Source organism: Bos indicus, chromosome 3 (genome assembly GCF_029378745.1).
Source record: "Bos indicus isolate NIAB-ARS_2022 breed Sahiwal x Tharparkar chromosome 3, NIAB-ARS_B.indTharparkar_mat_pri_1.0, whole genome shotgun sequence".
In the NCBI taxonomy this organism is placed as follows: Eukaryota; Metazoa; Chordata; class Mammalia; order Artiodactyla; family Bovidae; genus Bos; species Bos indicus.
Window position 1 is genome coordinate 115675583 of NC_091762.1, and position 22584 is coordinate 115698166.

General features: G+C 48.9%; 1 protein-coding gene across 7 annotated transcripts in view; it reads left to right on the forward strand.

Annotated features, from left to right (window-relative positions):
- Positions 1-22584, forward strand: part of AGAP1 (ArfGAP with GTPase domain, ankyrin repeat and PH domain 1) — a 562160-nt gene that overhangs the window by 388117 nt on the left and 151459 nt on the right. For 5 of the 7 annotated variants that reach the window (XM_070780389.1, XM_070780390.1, XM_070780388.1 and 2 more), the window contains exon 12: positions 14675-14833. The exons of the other annotated variants lie outside the window; for them this stretch is intronic. In XM_070780389.1, coding sequence (XP_070636490.1) covers positions 14675-14833 — 159 coding nt within the window. The remainder of the gene's footprint in view (positions 1-14674; positions 14834-22584) is intronic. 7 annotated transcript variants of the gene reach the window in all.

A 22584-nucleotide genomic window follows, 5' to 3' on the forward strand; every position in this document is an offset into this window, starting at 1 on the left:
TCCCTGACCATCATTACTGAATCAGTGCCTGCCCAGCCCTGATTAGTGCTCTGGAGTTCCAGGGGGTGAAAGAAGACCCTCCCTCCAAGGGCTGTACACTCCAGTGGGGGCTGGAGGAGTCAGACGATAAACACACAAATAAGACCATTGAAGCTGGTGGGTCTAAAAGGGGCAATGGGATAGAAAATCACTTGGGGGAAGGGTGAGTCTTACGCTATTCCTAGTATTGGGGAGTGGTTTGCCAGTATTGGAATGCTGACTACATCTCAGACATTAAAATGCTGGAAATCTGATGATATTAACATCACGTTTTGCCAGGGGGTTGGGAAGGAGGAGGAAAAACACATTGTCATACCTTCATACTGCGGACCCAGCCTGGGTCTCATTTTGGGACTTGAGAGTTAACCAGAGCAGAAGGGCTACAGTGAAGATGCTCCACTGAGAGGAAATCACAGCTACCATCAGGGCTTCCCAGGCAGCTCCGTGATGAAGGATCTGCCTGCCAAGCAGGACCCGGCTCCACTGTGAGGAAATCACAGCTCCGTCAGGGCTTCCCAGGCAGCTCTGTGATAAAGGATCTGCCTGCCAAGCAGGACCTGGCTCCACTGTGAGGAAATCACAGCTCCGTCAGGGCTTCCCAGGCAGCTCTGTGATAAAGGATCTGCCTGCCAAGCAGGAGACACAGGTTCGATTCCTGAGTCGGGAACGTGTACTGGAGAAGGAAATGGCAACCCACTTCAGTTATTCTTGCCTGGGAAATCCCATGGACAGGGGAGCCTGGCAGGCTGCAGTTGCAAAAGAGTCAGACACACCCGAGTGACTAAGCAACAACAATTACTACCATCAGAAAGATTTAAGAGGTTGGTTCTTGTATTCACAAAATGAAGCAAACAAAAGATTAGATGAAAAATCTGAGGAGAAATTAAGGGGAGAAATTGCAAAAATAAAAATTTCAGTAAATGGATTACAAACTATAAAGAACATAGCTAAAGATACTGCTGGTAATCAAAGATATAACAGAAGAAAGGATGCTGGAGATGACCAAGAAAATGCCAGTGTCTTCCCATTTGAAGAGTCAAGTATCACATTGGATAAGAGAGTAAGCTCTGTAAACATGGACACGTTCCCCAAAGCATCCAAGTGAAGGAAAGACTGAGGTTAACCTATCAAGGAAGAAAACTCTTAGAGACCTTGGCCTTCTCAAGAACAACACCTTGTATTTGTTACACGGACAAATCATTTTGAATTTAGAAGCTTATGTAGAGTCAAGCTATTATCAATCAAGTGTGAAGGCAGAAAGAAAACATTTTTGGATAACATACATGGATATAGGACATCTCCCTCTAAATGGGTTTTTGAAAAAATTACTTCAGCATCTACTCCAGCAAGAAGACGGAAAATCCAGAAGATGTTTGTTGATTCAGACCTGATTCAATTCCCCCCTCCCCATCACATCTTTCCCTTCCTCCAAGATCCGTTTCTCAGGATGCCCAGGGCAGCATCTGCCTTTTCCATTCTTTTTATTTGTGTTCAGTTTTAGCTGTGCTGGATCTTTGATGCTTTGTGTGGGCTTTTGCTAGTTGCAGCAAGCGAGGGTGACATTCCTTGCAGTGCTCAGGCTCTTCATGGCTGCAGCTTCTCTTGTGGAGACAGGCTCTAGTCATGCGGGCTTCAGTAGTCGCAGCGTATGGGCTTGGTAGTTGCGACTGGTGGGCTCTAGAGCGCTGGCTCAGTAATTGTGGCTCAGCAGCTTAGCTGCTCCACAGCATGTGGGATTCTCCTGGACCAGGGATCAAACCCATGTCCCCTGCCTTGGCACATGGATTCGTATCCACCGCACCACCAGGGAAGTCCTACATTGCCATTCTAAGGGAACCCATCAGAAGTCACATTTTAGAGAATCTACCCAACTGTCATTTCAGGGATGCTTCCAGAGAAGGTGGAAGGACTTCCACTTCCCTGGTGGCTCAGACGGTAAAGCGTCTGCCTACAATGTGGGAGCCCAGGTTCGATCCCTGGGTCAGGAAGATCCTCTGGAGAAGGAAATGGCAACCCAGTACTCTTGCCTGGAAAATCCCATAAACGAAGGAGCCTGGTAGGCTACAGTCCATGGGGTTGCAAAAAGTCAGACGTGACTGAGCTACTAAACTTTCTAAAAAAAAACTTTTCCAGATAAGGTGGTCAAATGTCCAGAAATACTTTCTGACATGAGTTTTAGGACAGGTTGGTAGAACTGTATCCACATGTGACAGAATACAGAGTTATGTCATCTCTGACAGTTATTTCGACATTTCAGTAGAAAGCAAGAAAACATAAGGGCCCACAGTGGGGGCTCTGGAGTCACAGACACTAAACTGCATCCCACCTCCCCCATCTTAGGACCTCGTGCAGGTGTCTCTAAACGCCCAGCTCCCTCGTCTCGAAAACGGGAGAACAGTGCCTGCCTCCATCCCTGTAAGGGTAACACAAGCTCTGCTTTTCCAAAGCCTGACTTCAGCTCTGTGTCAGGAATCCATCATGATAGTCCGGCTCATCACCGGTGAAGAAAAGGAAGAGGGTTGAGAACTCAGGTCTTTGAATTAATTTTGCAGGTGCCATGAAGTGTTCATTTAGCCGTTGGGTAGACTTAGTGGCTTAGACTTACTAAGCCCATGCCCCCCCACCCCCCAGCTCCCCCCAGGATGGCAGCAGGAGATGCCCCCGGATCTCCAGGGGGCCCCCCGCTCTGCTGCTGTGTGTCCACCCTCTCTGTACTCCTGTGCTCTCCCCAGGTCCTGATTGCAACATTCAATCTTGAGATGACGGCTCTCTCGTGGTCCTCAAAGCGCGTCTTTTGTTGGGTATTTGTGGGTGTGTTTTCACCCTCACCACACTGATGCTGGGACCTCTGTGAAAGGGGGGAGACCTTTCCCCCCCACTTCTCCTCCACCTCCCCCCAGCACAGGCCCCCAGCAGTTTCGAAATAGGAAAGCCACCCCCAAGGGTCGAGCTGATTTTTTTTTCTGGTGGGGGGCGGCGAGGATCTCAACGTGTTTTGCGGATGAACCACCGTTGACATCGAAAGTCTCAACCACGCTGTTTTCCTCCACACTTCAGTAATCAGGACATCCAGCAAACCCATAAAAAACCAAACTAATAGCATGAATATTCAGTGACCTAGAATACTAATTATTGTCATGAATATTAATGTGATCGGACTTGCTTTTTCCTCTCCTCTTTCTCTCCCGTCCTCTTTCTCCCTCTCTCCCTCTCCTCTCTCTCTTTTTTTTTTTTCCCACTTAGCCGGCTCTAAAGATGGGTCATAATGAGAGCATTTAAGAGGGAGCGCGCTCTCCGCCGTGACAGGGACTGGGGTAATAAGGAGAGCTTGATTAACGCGGAGCACTTGGGGGAGAGATGAGAGGCTTCACGTGGGCCTGATCGGGGGAGGCAATGAGACACCGGCGGCTCTGTTGCTGCTCCCGGAGATTAATGAGGCCTAAGAGTGCATTAGGAACAGTGACAAAGGTTTGATCTAATGGGCTCAGTCATTTTTCCTTTGAGTGACAGACGCACAGAAGTAATTGGCTGTGCAGAATGGCAGCTCATTGGCGGTACTTAAGGATACATTATCCCCGTTGTGTGGCCCGCAGAGGCTGTTTATCAAAACTGCTCACACTGCAGACGCCGAGTCGCTAAGCTGCTGCTACAGTGGTAATAGCTATTAAAAAAAAAAAAAAATCACGCAACATCAAAACTGGATCCATGGTTGTCTCATAGAAACAAAAGTTTTTCTTTGTTTAGTTTCAGATGGTCTAGAAGACATGGTAATAACTCCAGAGCCTGTTCCGTGAGCCAGATGAGCGATCCCCTCCCGGTGGGTCACGTCTCAGGCTTGTTAGGGCTTCAGAGCCTGGCTTCTCACCCCGTCCCTGCCTTGGCCACCGATTATTGCCCACACCCTGGGTTCTATTTACAGCACGAACCCACCGGTACATAAATTGGCCGCCTCGCCTAAACTCCTATAACTTGGCGGAACGCTTGCAGACTCTCGCTTTCTTGGTTGAGAATTAATTTGCTTGAGAATACTCCCCCAAATCAGCATCACATGGTGAGGTCTGCTTCCATAAACCAGGTTTCAGCAGGCTAGGTTTTGATGGCTAAGTAGTAATTCATTATTTTGAGGTTAAACATGTCTCGTGGGGTTTCTCTAAGACTAGAATTTGAGAAAGTTGGTGACATCTGAAGTGAAATGACGCAAGCCATTATTTAGTTCGGTGTTTTCTGCTGTTAGGAGAAATGCCTTCTTACTGCTGGCTGTTGCTCTGTTTGCACGTTCTTCCCCTGAGGCTTAGGCAAACGTGGCTATATCGTTTCCAGCATTAAATTGTAAACTCTTTGACCTGGAGACCACTACTTCTCTTCTTTTGTGATCCTCTCCTAACGTCATGACCCGGCAATTATTTTTGCATGAAGTAAATATTCTTGAATATCGCCTGTCATGTGAGATGTAAAAGTGATAAATATTGAGGGTAACTATGTTGGCTTTCAGATGGTGGTTCCTCCACTGCAGTATTCTGTGGTTGAGACCTTTGGGGTACAGGTCACATAGAAATCAAAGCCACGCCTTCCAGTTTAAGGAAACCATCTTCAGTCGTTTAAACTCCAAATGCAGTGTTCCTTTCTGTAAGAACTGACAAAAGTAAGTTAACTCTTGATGGTTTTCATTATAAACATACGAGGGGTGTTGGCAATACTAAGTTGTATATCTCTGTGGGAACAGATATTCCAATAAGTAAATACAAGTTGCTGTAGAGACTTTCTCCCCTCTCAAAAATGTGTGTGTCCAGTGGAGAATAGGATTTCAGCTGTTGATACGATGCTTTCATGATCAGCAAAATAGTCGGCATGGAGGAGCTGTAGGAAAAGGGCTGGAGAGGCGGAGCTCTGAGACAGACGTCAGTACGTGACCCACGGTCTTCAGGAAGGCTGGTCGGAGCCTCAGGTTACAGCCCTTCTGTGCGAGTCAAGTCCATGGTTGGCCTACTTGCTACGTAATCATTCCCGCATTGGCAGAGGAGAACCAAGTCATCTTGATGCTTCACCAGCTCCAAACCTTGTGGCCTGGCATTTCAAGTAACCACGCCTGCAGAGACCTTGCCTCTCTCTGGAATGTTCCTAGTGAGGAGTCAGCCCCCCAAATGTCCTGACTCACAAACAAGTAGCCCCCTTCACATCCTCACAGTTGCAAACACGGAGTTGCTCAGCGCCCTCACTCCTCACAGACGGCCTCTATTCAGTCCTAAGAGATGATTCTGTGAGGCCTGGAGAGGAGAGGAGGAAGTCCAGGTGGACAGGCCTGGGCGTGGGGCCTTGGTGTGGGCATCACGGCCGCCTCCTTGAAAGGGCTTAGGAGATGCAGTGAGAGCCAGAGACACCTGCCCTCAAAGCAGTGCGCCGCTCAGCTACAGGGGGTTTTGTGCAAAAATGCCTATTGCGTATATCAGATGGAGGAGAAGGGATACGTTAAAGAAGGAACTGAGCGATTGAAATAAGTTCTTGAGGGCACAGAGCCAAACAAGGCACTAGAAGACAAGAGATGAGCATCTTGGACTTTGTGTTTTATAAAACATTATTGAACTGAGTCATTGGAAAAGACCCTGATGCTGGGAAAGATTGAAGGCAGGAGGAGAAAGGCAGAGGATGAGACAGTTGGATGGCATCACCGACTCAATGGCCATGAGTTTGAGCAAGCTCTGGGAGTTGGTGATGGACAGGGAGGCCTGGCTGCAGTCCATGGGGTCGGTCACAAAGAGTCAGACACGACTTAGCAACTGAACTGACTGCGTAAGTGTTAAATTCATGTTTTATTACTTAAAATCCTTAGTGTTAACCTCCTTTTGTGTAATGTTGTCATACCTCATTATAACTACCGCATATAAACTTATTCATATAACCTGTACCGAGAAATGGCTTGTGGCTAAGTAAGCATCGTGTAAATACGCACGGGTCATGGTTGCTCTCGTCAGCATCTTCAGAATGCATAGTAGCCAAGTGTTCATCACTCACATGTAAACGGGCAGGAGAAGTGCAGGTGTCATTGGCAAGAATGAGTGCCACGCCACCCAGCTGGAAGACGCGGGCTTTGTCTTTGGAGTAAATATTTAAACCCATTTCCAGGTATTAGAACTTACTTTCTGATGGGCTTAAGGGTTTCATCCTAAATTGTAGCAGACATCAAATTCTATCCGTCCCCATGGTGGTGCGGCATCCCAGCGACAGGATGTACGCTGCGATGGGCCTTGGATGCTCCAGCTCACCTCTCCGCACCGTGAGGTCCTCTCTTTCATCCTTTGCTTGCATCAGCCCCGAGCACGTGATTTCTCCTCTTTCTGTCTTCCACGTTATCTGCTCCACTTCTGATGACTTTGGCATCGCCTCTGGTGGGGAGACTGAGAGTGGGAAGTGTGTCGTCAAGTTGTGCCAAGACTAAACACCGTGCCGGTCCGTGTGCAGGAGCAGGGGTTCAAGAAGCGTCATCCAGCGAATGAGTGCTCGGGCTCACGGGAGGTGTTGACTAGAACATCGAAACACAGATACAAGGCAAACGGTCTGAGCAGCTTACACACACCAGGACGCCACCACAAGGGAAACAGGAGTAGAGTACCCAGACTTTTTAGATTTTAGAGTCAAACACAACATTAGCAGTATCACCATTTTTGCTGAAAAAAAATTAAACTGTAGGGAAAAGGAAAACTCACCATTGGCAAAATTAGTAGCAACTAGTATCTTCAGAAGCTTGGCAGTTGGCAGAGTGCTTTGTGTAATCTGGTCCTGTATTAACCTCAGTGATTATCTCATTACGATCATCATCACTGTTACTGTTGTGTCCATTTTACAAATTATGACCTGACTTGTTTGCTCAGGTTCCATCTTCTTTTAGCCCACTGGTCCATTAAGAGAATTAATTCATAGCATATATCGTGAGTCAGAAAGATGTTACTGCTGTTTGACCCAATCAATAATAACTCTTCTAGGATATCAGCCTAAGGAAAAGTCTAAAAGTAGAAGATGTCCCTTGCAACGTTGTTTATGATAGTGAGAAATTTCAAACAGCCAAAACAATGCGGAGGTAAGACAATGGCAGGGTGAGTCATCTCCATTAGAGCAGTGAGATGCTCTAGATCTAAATCATGAAGGTTTTGGAACAATAAGGAGAAATGGGTGGGACGTTATATTAAAGAAGTGCAATAGAATATGACACCTTTTCTGTGGTCATAACTAAGAAAAATATGTGCATGTCCAATAATGAGTTGATCTATTAGGTGAATTTTGGTAGACTTCTAATTTACATTATCTGTGTATCTGTATAACCTTGCAAAATAAGTTTGAGTAATTTCTACAACAAAGCATACTCCCATTTTTTTTCCCCCACTTGGCATCATCTTTAGAACAGGGAGAAATCAGAATAAAATGAGCTGTTTCCACATTCTACGAAATAACCATGGATTGTCTTAATTCCAGGATTTTCAATTCTGGGCATGGCCACAATGTTTTATTTAGTAGTAATTAGATGTGTCATTACCCCTGAGTCTGGACTCTACATTCTTTTTTCTCCAGTCAGCATACTGCAGAAAATATATACCCTAAAGATAAACAGAATGCACAGCATTCTGAGAAACACACGATTCCCATCTCAGCGGTAAACGTGTGGAATTGTGCTCTTTTACAAAACAACCGTCACGTAGTGCTGAGTCCAGAATGCCTGCATCTTTAAGAAAAGCTACTGAAGGTGTCCTTGGGAAAAAAAATCCTCTTAGCCTGAAATCCTGGTTGCCAAAAGGAGGGCAGATTTCCAATGCAAATAGTGAGGCGAATGGGCCCTCCTCACAGGCACTTAAATCATTTGTATCTCACTTTTTATGGTAGTGTTGTGAATTATATTATTTTTGGGTTTATAATTAGAGGACGGAACAGATGGCGAAGGCCTAGTTTGAAGTGATGTAGCTGTTAGGAAGGCCTCCACTGTCCGGTCCTGATTCCAGCCAACCTGGTTTTCCCTCCCATGCTCGGAGCGGGCCAGGGCATAGCCGTAGGTTTGCATGGTAACATTGAACTCTTGAGTCTTTTTAATAAGATTTTAAGCCACACAGGAATAAAAAAAAGGCCTCCAAGAGCAGTCTGTATTTCAAAGGGTGAGACCTCCGAGGGAAAGAGTGAGTGCCTATCAATCTTTTTCCTGTAATTATGATTTTTAAAAAAAAATTACAAAGTCCTACAATGGAAATAAAGGTCTGTTTCATACTCACACGCTCATAGAATCCTCTTTGGGTTTTTCTCTTCCACTCTCGGACTGCATGAAACTTCATTATCACCATCACCAAGAGTTTCTGCCCTTTTCCAGGCTGATTCACCAGTAAGTCAAATCCCAAGTATTGTTTTCCCAGTTGAAGCATTGGTAGGAAGGATCAAATCTCTTTATTGAAGATAAACCAAAATCAGGACATGCAGTGAGCAGAATTTTGTATTAAAGAAAAAAGATTGTTGATTAATCTCTATTTGAATGCTATGAAAAGCCTTGTTTCAGGGTATTTTTTTTTTAAATCAGGACAGGCTATTTTAATGTAATAAGCCTATAGCTTAAAAGAGGAATTCTGTCTTTGATGTCATTTGGCGAATGAAAACATTCTTGTTCAATAGAAAACCAGCATCTTTTTCATGCTTGTGTGAGATCAGGCAACATACTGATATTCATTCAGCTATAAATGCCATATTCACTTTGAAATGCAAATTGTTTAAAGAAAAATAGCATATGGTGGAGGTAAGTACCTTTTCAAATCAACTCACACTTTAGGGATGTAAGTAAAGCTAAAATTATTCTTGGGGAAGAATCTGGCGCTTTTGACACATGGAAGCTTGCACTAATCAGCCGGCCCAGTGGGCACACACATCTCCATATCAAGGGGCTGGCATGAGGCTCCGTGGATTAGCATCGTAATGCAGCCTCCCCTGCCCATCAAGGCCAGCAACCAGATGATCCAGAGCAGGGGTCTTTGAGGGAACAGGCTTCTGAGTTCAGAATGGACCAGGAAGTCGATCGTGTCTGTCGTGATAATGCAGACCCTGGGGGAAAATCCTGAGGTGATACCAAAGCGGTCCTTCTGTGCCTCGCTTCCTCTGGACGCCAGCATCCCGTACTTCATAGGGCTGGACCACTCTTGGGGACTTAACGCTGGTGAAACTGTCTCCTTACTCCTGGATAACTTTATCTTATGCCTCCTGATCTGACCTCTGCATTCACAAACCATTCAAATGAGTTTTATCTTTTTTTTTTTTTTAAGGAGTTTTTTTTGGGGGGGTGGGGTGCTAAATTATATTAATTTAATATACAGTGAAGTTGCTCAGTCGTGTCCGACTCTTTGCAACCCCATGGACTGTAGCCTACCAGGCTCCGTCCATCCATGGAATTTTCCAGGCAAGAGTACTGGAGTGGGGTGCCATTTCCTTCTCCAGAATATACACTTAGCACAAAATCCTAAGTTCTAGCTAAGTGTATGGGGCTTCCCTTGTGGGTCAGCAGTAAAGAATCCACCTGCAGTGCAGGAGACACAGAGATGTGGGTTCCATCCCTGGGTCGGGAAGACCCCCTGGAGAAGGAAATGGCAAACACACTCCAGTATTCTTGCCTGGGAAACCCAATGGACAGAGGAGCCTGGTGGGTTACAGTCCTCAGGGATCGCAGAGTCAGACACGACTGAGCGACTAAAGGACAACAACGTGGGCGGCCAGCGTGGAGGTCAAGTCACAGCAGGTGGCCGGCAGCCCTGGCAACCCCGGCAGCCCCCTGCGTCCCATCCCACCACCGCCTGCATCGCCCCCTACTCACGCAGGGGGGGCCTCGTCTCCTTTCCTGCTCCACAGTTGGGTTTGCCCCATTGCACGGTTGTGTGGGACCAGGACAGGTGGTGCCCTGGGCTTTGTCTTCTGTGGGTCCACACCCTGTCTGATGTCTGTCCTGGGGTGGCCCACGTCAGACTCCCTCCATCTTACTGCTCTGGATCTCCCCCGAGGTGCCCGTGGCGGGTGGATGGACGTTTCAGCCATTTCTAGTGTGGAGTTATTCTGAACAATTCGGCCACGTACATTCTTATACATGTTGTTCTGGTGGGTTGTTGGTGCATGTCTGTATGATTTTTTGGTCCTCTTAAATTTGTCTAAAATTTTTTATTGAAGTACAATATTATTATGGAAGTTACAGGTATAGTGAGTCACAATTTTAAAGGTTATACTCCATTTAGAGTTATAAAATAGTGGCTGTATTCCCCATGGTGTACCAGCTTATTTTATACCTAAGAGTTTGTGCCCGTCGCCCTCCCTCTCCCACTGGTAACAGCTCCTTTGTTGCCCTCGCGTCTGCTTCTTTGTTATACTCACTTTGTCGTGGTTTTTAGGTGCCACGTGTGCGTGATGTCATACCACATTTGTCTCTCTCTGTCTGGCTTACTTCACTTGGCCTAATGCTCTCCAAGCCCAGCCATGTTGCTGCAAACACTAGGATTTCATTCTTTCATATGCCTGTCACTTCAGTCATGTCTGACTCTTTGTGACCCCGTGGACTGTAGCCTGCCAGGCTCCTCTGTCCATGGAATTTTCCAAGCAAGAATACTGGAGTTGGTTGCCATTTCCTCTTCCAGAGGATCTTCCCAAGCCAAGATTCGAACCTGCATCTCTTGCATCTCCTGCCTTGGCAGGCGGGTTCTTTACCACTGGCACCTCCCAGGAGGACTTGCACTGGGGTTCAGCCCCTGAGGGGGCCCCCAAGGAACCAAACTGGAGTCTCTGGAGTGAAGAAACTCCCAGGCGGCACTAGTGGTAAAGAACCGACCTCCTTTGCAGGAGATGCAGGTTAGATCCCCGGGTCAGGAAGATCCCCTGGAGAAGGGAATGGCAACCCACTCCAGTATTCTTGCCCGGAGAATCCCATGGACAGAGGAGCCTGGCAGACTACAACCCATGGGGTCACAAAGGGTCAGACGTGACTGAGGACATAGGAATAAGAAGATCCTCGCCAGCTGACAGGTCCTCAGCGTGGGCTTGCCTAAGGATTCCACACAGCTGTTTTGGGTCTCATACGGATTCTGCAATAAGACACCAGGACCACGCAGCCTTGAAGGGAGTTTCTTCACTCCAGAGATCCCAGTTTGGTTCCTTGGGGGCCCCCTCAGGAGCTGAACCCCAAAGCAGATCCACCAGCAGCATAATGTGCTAAAAATTTCATTCGCCAAGCAGTTGAGAGTTGAAAAGCCAGGTGTACAGTCGGTGTCATCATAGATTTTCATTAGCTGTACATTTGTAATGAATCCACCCCTTCGCTTTCCAATGGTAGATGTTTGACCTTAAGACAAAGAGCTTATTGTCCTGAGATTGGCCCTTTATTGGATGTCTCCATTTGAGCGTTTCCTGTGTCCCTGATCTGGAGTTGAGGTTGACCTCGGCGTCTGAGTGCATGTGGACACTTACTCCTGGAGTCTGGCACCGAGTAGTCAGGGATAGACGCACTTAGATCATCCCATCCACCTTTTGATGGAAGAAACGTGTCAGGAGGGTTTGGGGCTGGTTGTCCTCGGGACCACACCCCAGACAGAATGAACAAAGGAAAAGGCACCTAATCGATTCATCAGTCCAAAGACGGACAGACGGTGACCTTATTCTTGGCTTTTCAGGTGTTTGGCCTTGTGTGCCTAAAGGTAGTGTGAAATGAGATTTTGTGGACAAATCACACACTTGATGGGCTTCCCTGGTGTCTCAGACGGTAATGAATCCACCTGCAACGCAGGAGACCTGCTTTCCATCCCCAGGTCAGGAAGATCCCCTGGAGAAGGAAATGGCAACCTACTCCAGTATTCTTGCCTGGAGAATCCCATGGACACAGGAGCTTGGTGGGTATGGGGTCATGAAGAGTTGGACATGACTGAGTGCACACGTGCCCACACTTGATAAGGACTTGTCAGAGGTACGGATGGGCACTGAAGGGAGGATGGAAGCATCGCCTTAACATTGTCACCAAACAGCAGGCAGCCCTGTGGGTAGCATGGGCTTGGGGGGGTCCTGGCTCAGAGTTGGGGTCGCAGCCCACATGCATCTTATTACCACTGTGCTTTTCCTCCTGTTCTCTTTCTTTTCCTTTCATCCACCATAAAAATGTTAGCATTTTTTTTTCGTGGCCACACACCCAGCATGTGGGAATCTTGATTCCCCAACCAGGGAATCCAACCTGCAACCCCCCTGGCATTGAAAGCTTGGAGTCTTCACCACTGGACCCCCAGGGAAGTCCCAAAAATGTTAGCGTTTTTCTGAGTTCTGCTGTTGAAAGCAGGAAGGGCCTCAGCGCCTCAGGAGGGGATGTGACCCCCTCTTAAATGGTGGGTACGTGGGACCGGCATCCCCACAGGGAAGGGAAAGGCTGAGGACCACACCCTTCTGGTCAGAGGGAGAGAGGTGTGGGCGGAGGGGAGCCAGGAGGTGGTGCAGGTGGCAGGGCTGGCAGAGCAGCACCAGGACCACCCCGGACCCAAAGGGGAAGAGGTGACCCCAGCAAGCCTCCAGCTCAGGGAGGGAGCCCAGACGTGCGCATCCCACCTCACACTCCGGTATGCCCACCTGGTCCAGCCAAACAGGGAGCCAGAGGTACCTGAGCTGATGGATGCCGCCCAGTGGGTATCCTCCTCGAGAGGGCAGAAGGTGGTGGGAGACGCAGGCGTCAGCCCAGGGGAGACCCTGCTGAGCTGCCCGAGGGGAGCACCCGCTCAGCTCCAGGCCGTGCTCGTTCTGCTGTTACACTGCCCTGCTGTGCAGGCATCTGGCCACAGTGCACCCAAGGACCGCTCCCTGTGATGGCAGGTGGAGAAGACCCCGAGGAGCGTGTGTGGTGGCCCTTCATGGCACCTCGCTGAGCTTCGGCGCCCCCGTCCTTGTGAGATGCTGCACACCTGGCCCGCTGCCGTCCCGAGGGGCTGCCGTGAGGACAGGGCTGGAATGGGCGCCAGCGCTGGTTTTGATGCTGTCATTCAGGACATGAGACTTTGCACATTCCTGGGGCGCGAGCAAGTTCTAGAATCAGAACATCCGAGCTGGGAGGGAGACAGGGAGCTGGCTGGCTGCAGATCCCCGAAGCCTGGCCGAGGAGCCAGGGCGGGTGCACTTCTCAGGAGCATCTCTGATCTGTCTCCTTGCTGCTGAAGAGCTTCCACTGTAGTTTTTATTTCTCTTGCGATATTCGAGATGCACCCAGCTTCCACAGCGGCATATAGTCGGCATCGTTTTTTAAGGTAGAAATATATTTTTAAGAGCAGGATCTTTCCGCTTCGTGGGATGACAGTGAGGGCCTTGTTTGTGGCTGGGCCCTAGTTTCCGCCTCTTCACTGCTCACCAGGACTACAAAGTCCTTCTGAAAAATGTGTGTTCCCTCGAGCTCTACCCTCCAGACCTTTGGAATCAAAATTTGAATTTTTTTTGCAGCTGCTATTTTAAAAAAAGCTCCATGGGTAATTCTGGTAATTGGCCAGATTTAGGAACTACTAGTATGCTCCATGTATTTAAAATCCTGCACCATGAAAACCTTCTATGGAAGCAATTTAGAACTTAACTAGTTCTAAACTTAAAAAAATGGGAGGAATGTTTAAAAATAAAAAGAAACCATTTAATACCTTCAAAGATCTCCTTACAGATGCAAGGAACTCGCTAGCAGCAAGGTGTGATTGGCTGAGCTTCAGAGAAAGGCGCTTAATTATATTTTTGAGTTTGAAATCCTGGTGACCAGATAATAATTCACTCTGATGTTGAGCAACTGATTCAAATCATTAAGTATACAATGGAATCGTTTTTCCACCGCACTGCATGCTGTGAAGTTGCCAAGGTTATTTTCCCTCTGTGTAGTCTCTTTTGAAGGCGAAGAGTAAACATTTGGTTTAAGAGCCTGACTCTGCCACCCGTGTCGCATCTAGGAACTTTGATTTGCGTTGATCCTAAAGTATAGCTGGCCCACGAGAATAACTCTCTGGCACCAGACAGTGCAATCCGATTGGCGATAGTTTCGCTTGCACCGATTGGTTGACGCAGCAGGACTCCTCCAGGACCCGCCTTGTCTCGCTGGCCTGCTGGGAATATCGTTGTTGTTTAGTCGCTCAGCCGTGTCCAACTCCTTGCGACCCCTTGGACTGTAGCCCGCCAGGCTCGTCTGTCCGTGGAATTCTCCAGGCAAGAATACTGGAGTGGGTTCCTTCCCCGGGGATCTTCCCAACCCAGGCATCGATCCGAGGCTCATTCGTTGGCTGGTGGATTCTTGACCCTTGCGCCACCAGGGAGGCCCCGCCGGGAGTAGTTTTTTTCCCCCCAGAAGTGGGTCTCCTGTCTTCACCGCTGCTGCGTCTAGAGATGGTGGTGCGCGTCCTTGTCTTGGCTCGCGGGGGTTGCAGCCACCTGAAGCCTTGGGTTCCTTTGTTGAGCACCAGGGTTGCTTCACCCTGTCTTCCTCTGGAACGTTGTTTCACGTGTTGCCTCTGATTTTCGTGAATCCGGACGCCAGGTGCGCGCGGCGTCAGGTCCACGGTGCGCAGGCGCGTAGCCCCCAGACTAACTCGTGCCGGCTTCGGGTGTGCAGTGCGCGCTGGTGTTCACCTGACTTGTTTATTCCTAGGGAGTGTCGCTAGTGCGCCTGGGTCTCAGATGGCGAGCGGCGTCAGCCTGGGCTCCTTCAACAGCCGAGCGGACGGCATGCAGCAGCGGTCCTACTCCGTCTCCAGTGCCGACCAGTGGAGCGAGGCTACGGTCATTGCAAACTCAGCCATCAGCAGTGGTAAGAGAGAGGCACGGCCCCGCGGACCTGGGCCGCCCCGCGGTCCTCGGTTGTAAACCAGAGGCTGGAGGCGACGCTCTGCTGTGAGCGCGGCCACCCTGCCGATGGCATCACGCCGTCCACCTGTCGAGCAGTTGCGTCCTCCATCGGCCGCTTCACCCGCGTCATCTCGTGTCCCGCTCCGGTGCAGGGATGCAGCAGAGGTTCGCCCCCTTGACAGATTGAGGCTTTGGGAGAGGTTGTGCCCTGGCTCACACAGCCCTCCACGACATGACCTTCATGTTCCATCATTAGTGTGCACTGTTGGTGGTTAGGCTTCACTTTTTTGGCATCAAATCAAAGCACATAATTCTTCCTCCTTATCTGTTGTCCCAGGTTCCTGGTATATCCTCTTAAGTTTGGGAGAGTCTTCCCTCTTGCTTTTTTTTTTTTCAAGTGTGGACATCTTCTTGGGAAACAAATGTGCTCCCGGGAAACCATCTTGACATATGTGTGAGCACATGAATTATGCAGCATCGAGGCCCCGCTTACTGCAACATGCTTTGCCTGTGGCATTTTTGTCTATGGCCTGTTCACCGGTATTTAAAGGAATTCCCACTGTACTGTGCCATCTATCAGACAGGATTTTAGAGTAATTTTAGCATAATTTGTTCTAATTAAAAGATTCAGCATCAGGTCTTCCCTGTAGACCCAGCAGCTGCTGCCGCAGGACGTGTACTTTGGGTAAACAGCATCCTTGTCTCCCCCACGCTCCTCCAAGCGGCCGCCAAGCAGAGGCCTTAAGGAGAGGCGTTGCCAGGCCCAGGAGGAGAAGCAGGGTCTGGGAAGGCAGTGCCAAAGGGTGCTATGGCCTCGCGGGCCTGGGGCGTACACACGGCCTCACCTGGAGCCCAGCACCCCACTCCCTCCTCCTTCCTCAGACAAACCGAGATGCTTCCATGGAGAGCAAACCTCTGCCTCCAGCCTCTTCAGGGGCTTGGCGTTTCACCTCTTGTCTGGTATCATGACAGCACCTCTAAAAATTCAGGGGTTTAAGTCGTATACATTAGCTGCCTGCAGGTTATTCCCTTGTAATGTGACACATGTGTGTTCACAGTCATCGGGGCCCCAGAAGGCCCAGTGTCTCAGCAGACTGGGCTGTGTTTCAAGCAGACCCCCTCCCCGCTCCCCCTGCCGACCGGACGGCCTTGGCAGGTGACCTCCATGTTATTTTCTTCAAATGGGTGTGCTCTTCCCGCCCTTGTATGGTCCCTAGGTGTGTAGGGCACCGCCCGCCTGTGGCTTCTGCCCCTGAGTATGTGCTCTTGTTGCCACGGTCACTTTTCTTTTTGGAGGGGCAAGTAGTCCACATACTCGTTTTAATAGCTAAGTTGTAGGCAAGAATGCTGGAGTGGGTTGCCCTTTCCTTCTCCATTACATACTTAATTGCATTGGCCAGTTCTCTGCAGTGTATCCATTTTTCAGTTCAGTTCAGTTCAGTCCATTTGCTCAGTCGTGTCTGACTCTTTGCAACCCCATGAATCAGCACGCCAGGCCTCCCTGTCCATCACCAACTCCCGGAGTTCACTCAAACTCACGTCCATCAAGTCAGTGATGCCATCCAGCCATCTCATCCTCTGTTGTCCCCTTCTCCTCCTGCCCCCAATCCCTCCCAGCATCAGAGTCTTTTCCAATGAGTCAACTCTTCGCATGAGGTGGCCAAAGTACTGGAGTTTCAGCTTTAGCATCAGTGCTTCCAAAGAACAGCCAGGGCTGATCTCCTTTAGAATGGACTGGTTGGATCTCCTTGCAGTCCAAGGGACTCTCAAGAGTCTTCTCCAACACCACAGTTCAAAAGCATCAATTCTTCAGCGCTGAGCTTTCTTCACAGTCCAACTCTCTTATCCATACATGACCACTGGAAAAACCATAGCCTTGACTAGAAGGACCTTTAGCATTAGTCTTTGTTCTAGCAGGTTTATGCCATCGCCCTCTTTCTGAGAAGGCGCGCTCGTGTTTGAGGGTAGGAGGAGCTGACCTGGGCCTCCTCGGCCCGGTGCGCACACCGCCCTGGCCCTGCCTTGCCCAGCAGCTGCCCCCGGCCAGAGCTCTCCTTGTCTGATGAGAACTGTTGAGCCCCCAGCGCAGCCTGATTTGGGCAGCCTTTGGGCTTCGTTCTTTATGTGCCGTAAGAGTTATGTTTGGGGAGTATAACTATGTAATAATATAGAAGAACAAGATTAACCCCAAGTGTTGGCCTCCCACACACTCAGAATATTTTTTCAGGAAAAGCACTGGAAGCAGCATATGAACCTAAAATCCATTCTTTACAAATATTCCATTTGCACAGAGACTCACTAGGGGGCTTCCCTGGAGCTCCAGTGCTTAAGACTCTGCCTTTCCAATGCAGGAGGCGCGGGTTCGATCTCTGGTCAGGGAACTAAGATCCCACATACTGCAAAGTGCAGCCTACTGCCCCCCGAAAAAAAGACGCCTTACTAGCTAACTCTCCCTCTACCCAGTAGCTCTTTGCCTCTGGTCACGGGTGTGAGCCAAAGCACCCCCACACCTTATCTCATCAGAGACTCCCCGATTTCCAGATGCTTGATTTAGTTAGAAGCCTCTTCCCACGGAAGGTGATTGCCTTGGTCTGTACAGTTCGGTGCAGTTCGGTTCAGTCGCTCAGTCATGTCTGACTCTTCGAGAACCCATGGACCACAGCACTCCAGGCCTCCCTGTCCGTCACCAACTCCCAGAGTCTACTCAAACTCATCTCCATTGAGTTGGTGATGCCATCCAGCCATCTCATCGTCTGTACAGGCATCTTTATGAAGTGCCTGTAAACTGAGGTCACTCCCGGATGAATGCTGTTTTGAAATGTACCAAGCGATTCTCACACACTAACGCCGGGTGCCCATTGTTCTTTCATGTAGCGTGTTTGTGAAACACCAGCTAGGCCTCCTGCTGCCCCAGAGCACGAAGCCTGGACACAGGAGGTGAGAAGCAGTGTGAGCCTGCAGTGGGGTGTGGGTGGAGAAAGCCCGGGCTGAAACTGCACAGTTGGTTTAAGGATGAGAGAGTTAGTCACAGAAAACTTCCCAAAGAGAATCAAACTTGAGCAGCATTTCAGGAGCCAGATGGCTTCCTTGTGTGTGTAAAACCACAGAAGGAGGTTCTAAACATGAAGGCTGTCCGGACCAAAAGTCGGAGAGGGGGAAAGGGGAGCTTGGAACAGCGGAGGGGCCACACCTTTGTAGGCAAAGTGACGTCTCTGCTTTTTAATATGCTGTCTAGGTTGGTCATAGCTTTTCTTCCAAGGAGCAAGCATCTTTTAATTTCACGGCTGCAGTCACCATCTGCTGTGGTTTTGGAGCCCCCCAAAATAAAGTCTCTCACTGTTTCCATTGTTTCCCCATCTATTTGAGATGAGTGATAAGGGGTCAATATTGCAACATTAGGACTTCCCTGGTGGTCCAGTGGTTAAGAATCCGACTGCCAATACCTGGGACTCGGGTTTCATCCCTGGTCTGGAAAGAGCCCACACGGCCCGGAGCAACTAAGCCGGTGAGCCACAGCTTCTGAGCCTGTGCTCCAGAGTCCAGGGGCCGAAACAGCTGCAGCCCGTGTGCCTAGAGTCTGTACTCCACAACCAAGAGCCACTGTAGTGAGAAGCCCTCTGCCCGCAACCAGAGAGTAGCCCCCCTCACCCCAAGGAGACAGAGACCCAGCACAGCCAGATAAACTGTAAATAACTTTTTTTAATTGCAGAGTTAATTAGCACCTTGTTTAAAACTTAGAGCTGACATGTTAAGTACCAAAGATCCAGAGAGACAACAGAAGGTTTCACAGAAATAAGGTTCCTGCAGTTTCACAGGGATTTTCCTTCACATCTGTATTTCCTGAGGACGGATGGCTGTGTCACACCCAAGATATGATTGAAAAGAGAAACAGTAGTCATGATAAAAAAGAGCTAATGATATTGAGGCCCTCGTGTGGATCGTCATGTTTGCTGCCCATGGAGTGGGCACTGCTCTTAGCTGCATTTCCTGGTGGGGAGACTCTGGTATAGAAGGGCTCAATATTGCTTATGCAGAGTCACATCCTGGTGAAGCTGCCATGTGAACCCAGGTGGCCTGATTCAAGCCTCAGACTCTGCATCAGCACTTCTCAAAACGCTGCCCAGACCCGTGACAGCAACGTCCCCCGGGAACTAGTTAGAAATATAGATTCTTAAATCCCATCCCAGTCCCGTGCGTGGGTGCTAAGTCACTTCAGTCGTGTCCGATTCCTTGAGACCCTATGAACTGCAGCCCACCAGGCTCCTCTGTCCGTGGGATTTTCCAGGCAAGGATACTGCAGTGGGGTTGCCATTTCCTCCTCCAGGGGATCTTCCCAGACCCACTGAATCTAAAACTCAAGGGTGGCACCCAGCAGCCTCTGTGCTAACAGACTCCCCATGGAATGATACTGTAGGCTGACGTCTGAGAACCGTCACTCGAAATCCTTGCTTCTCAAAGTGTGGTCCACGGATCTCAAAGTGTGGTCCACGGACTAAGTGGTATCTGACAGCCCTTGGAAGTTAGCTAGAATCGCAGAGTCCCGGGCTCCAGCTAGACTTCCTGGATCGGAGCGCACGTTGTCAAGAACTCTAGGCGACTGGGGCTCACTTGCATCCAGAGTAACATCCCGGTTTCCCTCTCGTTAGTACCACCCGGCCATACCCCAAGCAATTGTTAATAAAAACCAGGGTACAGGATCCAATGGCTGACTTCAAGAAAACACGTTTATGAATGGGTTTCAGGACCTCAACTTGGCATCTGCATTCCCTGCCACACTTGGAAAATAAACTCAAAAGAAGCAGTGATTAAGGGCTCTCCATCGTGTTTTATCTCTAAGTCGCAGTAAAATACAAACTCCACCTTTTTTTTTTTAAATCATTTTATCTCTTTCCCCCATGTCTCTGGTTTGTATGTCAGTTCAGTTCAGTCGCTCAGTCATGTCCGACTCTTTGCGACCCCATGAACCACAACACGCCAGGCTTCCCTGTCCATCACCAACTCCCGGAGTTTACCCAAACCCATGTCTGTTGAGTTGGTGATGCCATCCAACCATCTCATCCTCTGTCGTCCCCTTCTCTTGCCCTCAATCTTTCCCAACATCAGGGTCTTTTCAAATGAGTCAACTCTTCACATGAGGTGGCCGAAGTATTGGAGTTTCAGCTTCAGCATCAGTCCTTCCAAAGAACAGCCAGGACTGATCTCCTTTAGAATGGACAGGTTGGATCTCCTTGCAGTCCAAGGGACTCTCAAGAGTCTTCTCCAACACCACAGTTCAGAAGCATCAATTCTTCGGTGGTCAGCTTTCTTTATAGTCCAACTCTCACATCCATACATGACCACTGGAAAAACCATAACCTTGACTAGATGGACCTTTGTTGGCAAAGTAATGTCTTGTTTTTTAATATGCTATCTAGGTTGGTCATAACTTTCCTTCCAGGGAATGTCTTTTAATTTCATGGCTACAGTTACCATCTGCAGAGGTTTTGGAGCCCAAAAAAAGAATGTCAACCACTGTTTCCACTGTTTCCCCATCTATTTGCCATGAAGTGATGGGACCAGATGCCATGATCTTAATTTTCTGAATGTTGAGCTTTAAGCCAACTTTTTCACTCTCCACTTTCACTTTCATCAAGAGGCTTTTTAGTTCCTCTTCACTTTCTGCCACAAGGGTGGTGTCATCTGCATATTGAGGTTATTGATATTTCTCCCGGCAATCTTGATTCCAGCTTGTGCTTCATGATGTACTCTGCATAGAAGTTAAATAAGCAGGGTGACAATATACAGCCTTGACGTACTCCTTTTCCTATTTGGAACCAGTCTGTTGTTCCATGTCCAGTTCTAACTGTTGCTTCCTGACCTGCATACAGGTTTCTCAAGAGGCATGTCAGGTGGTCTGGTATGCCCATCTCTTTCGGAATTTTCCACAGTTTATTGTGACCCACACAGTCAAAGGCTTTGGCGTGGTCAGTAAAGCAGACATAGATGTTTTTCTGGAACTCTCTTGCTTTTTCGTTTGGTTTCGTTTCGTTTGGTTTGGATGTCAGAGTCATAGAAACGCTTACCCAGTAGGAGCCGCAGGAGCGGGGGCAGGGGCGCGACAGCAGCTTTCGAATCCGAGTGCCTGTGTGCTGGTGAATATGCCTTCTTATTATCCCACGTGTTTATTGCACATAATAGTACATAATGTGGGGGTTCCATTTTCCTCTACCCCATCGTCCACTCTAAATTAAGACTTTGGCTCCAGAGAACTTTGTCAAGTCTTCCCCTCTGGACGCACAGGTACCCTGGGGGCTTCTGCCTTTCAAACAGCTGTGAGCAAACTCCTAATTAGCTAGATGATATTGTGGTGTGCAAAACCACAAAACAGGAGGTCGTGGTTAAATTAAGCGAGGGGTGGGGGGCGCGGGAGGAAGAAGAATCCATTCTGTGAGCTGGAATGCCCCACTGCTTTATGACTATTACTTGGTAAGGTTTCACATTTAAGTACCTGAGGTTTAAAATTAAATGTCTAATATAATTTGGCGTTGCTAACGTGAGACCCACAGCTGCCCCAAGAGGAAATGCAGACAGCTTGGCTCAGTCTTTCAAATTGCTGTCTCCCAGCTCGCAGTCAGCGTGGAGGGTTGGGACCCATTCCCACTCAGCGCTGCATGCAGCTCTGAGTAATTTTTTAAATGCAGAAACATATTCATCTTGAGCTTCGGCGTTGAGAAAGGCTGCTCCGGTAGTACATGAAAAATTAATTTTTTTACATTTTTCCTCACTCTCCTAAGTGTTTGACAGAAGTAATTTTTGCAGCAAGAGAGAATAAAAAGTGGCGGCTGTAAATTCCTGTCCCAGAACCTGTTGTGCAGATTCTTTATGGACCCAGAATTGATCTACATGTCAGACCCTGTTGTGGTTTAAACTGTTTATCACCGTAATGGCAGGAGTGAGCCCGTGAACACCAACTTATAATCCCGGGTGAAAGAAATTGGTGCTCACAGTCAATGAAGGGGCAGCTCGGCTTTATTGATAGATTCAGAACAATTATCTCTGCAACAACTATTGGCTGAGGAGTCTCTGGGATCTCGTTGGAAGCCTGGGATTTTTTTTTTTTTTTGATTAATCATTTTCTTTATAGGTCCTTTTCTCCAGAAGTGTTAGCCAAGTGTTAGCGTGGCTGTGGGTAGCCGGGGACTCTCCGGGGTCGTCTGCAGTACACTTGGTGATCCTACCTTGCTCTGAGGCAAAATGTATTTAGAGGTGCGTCCCACCTGTGCTGACGGCCGGAGCCAATGCCATGAGCCCCGTGCACTGCCTGCGAGTGTCCCTGCATGTCTCGTCAGCAAGCCTGCAGGCCTGCCAGCATCGCCTGCCAGTGCCAGCCATGGTGCCTGTCGATGTGGCAGCCAAAGTCCCTGTCCCTTCTCCTCCCAGCTGTCAGGTTGTTCCAGCAGCTCCACCCCATCCCCGATTGCTTCACTCCAACAGTTAATCTTCTGCCGCCCTGGCCGGCCCGATATCCCCGGCAGTATCGCATTGCTTCCACTGCCGCTTGAACATTTCACTTCAGCCTGCCTGCACCAGGCCACTGTCCGACCTCGTCAGCCCCAAGTACAAAAGCCATACCCGTCTTGCACGCTTCCATGTGGAAGGTGTGTGTGTGTGCACCCGCTCCCCCCACACTGTGTAACCACACATCTTCCCACCCGAATCTGTGGTTATAGGGCA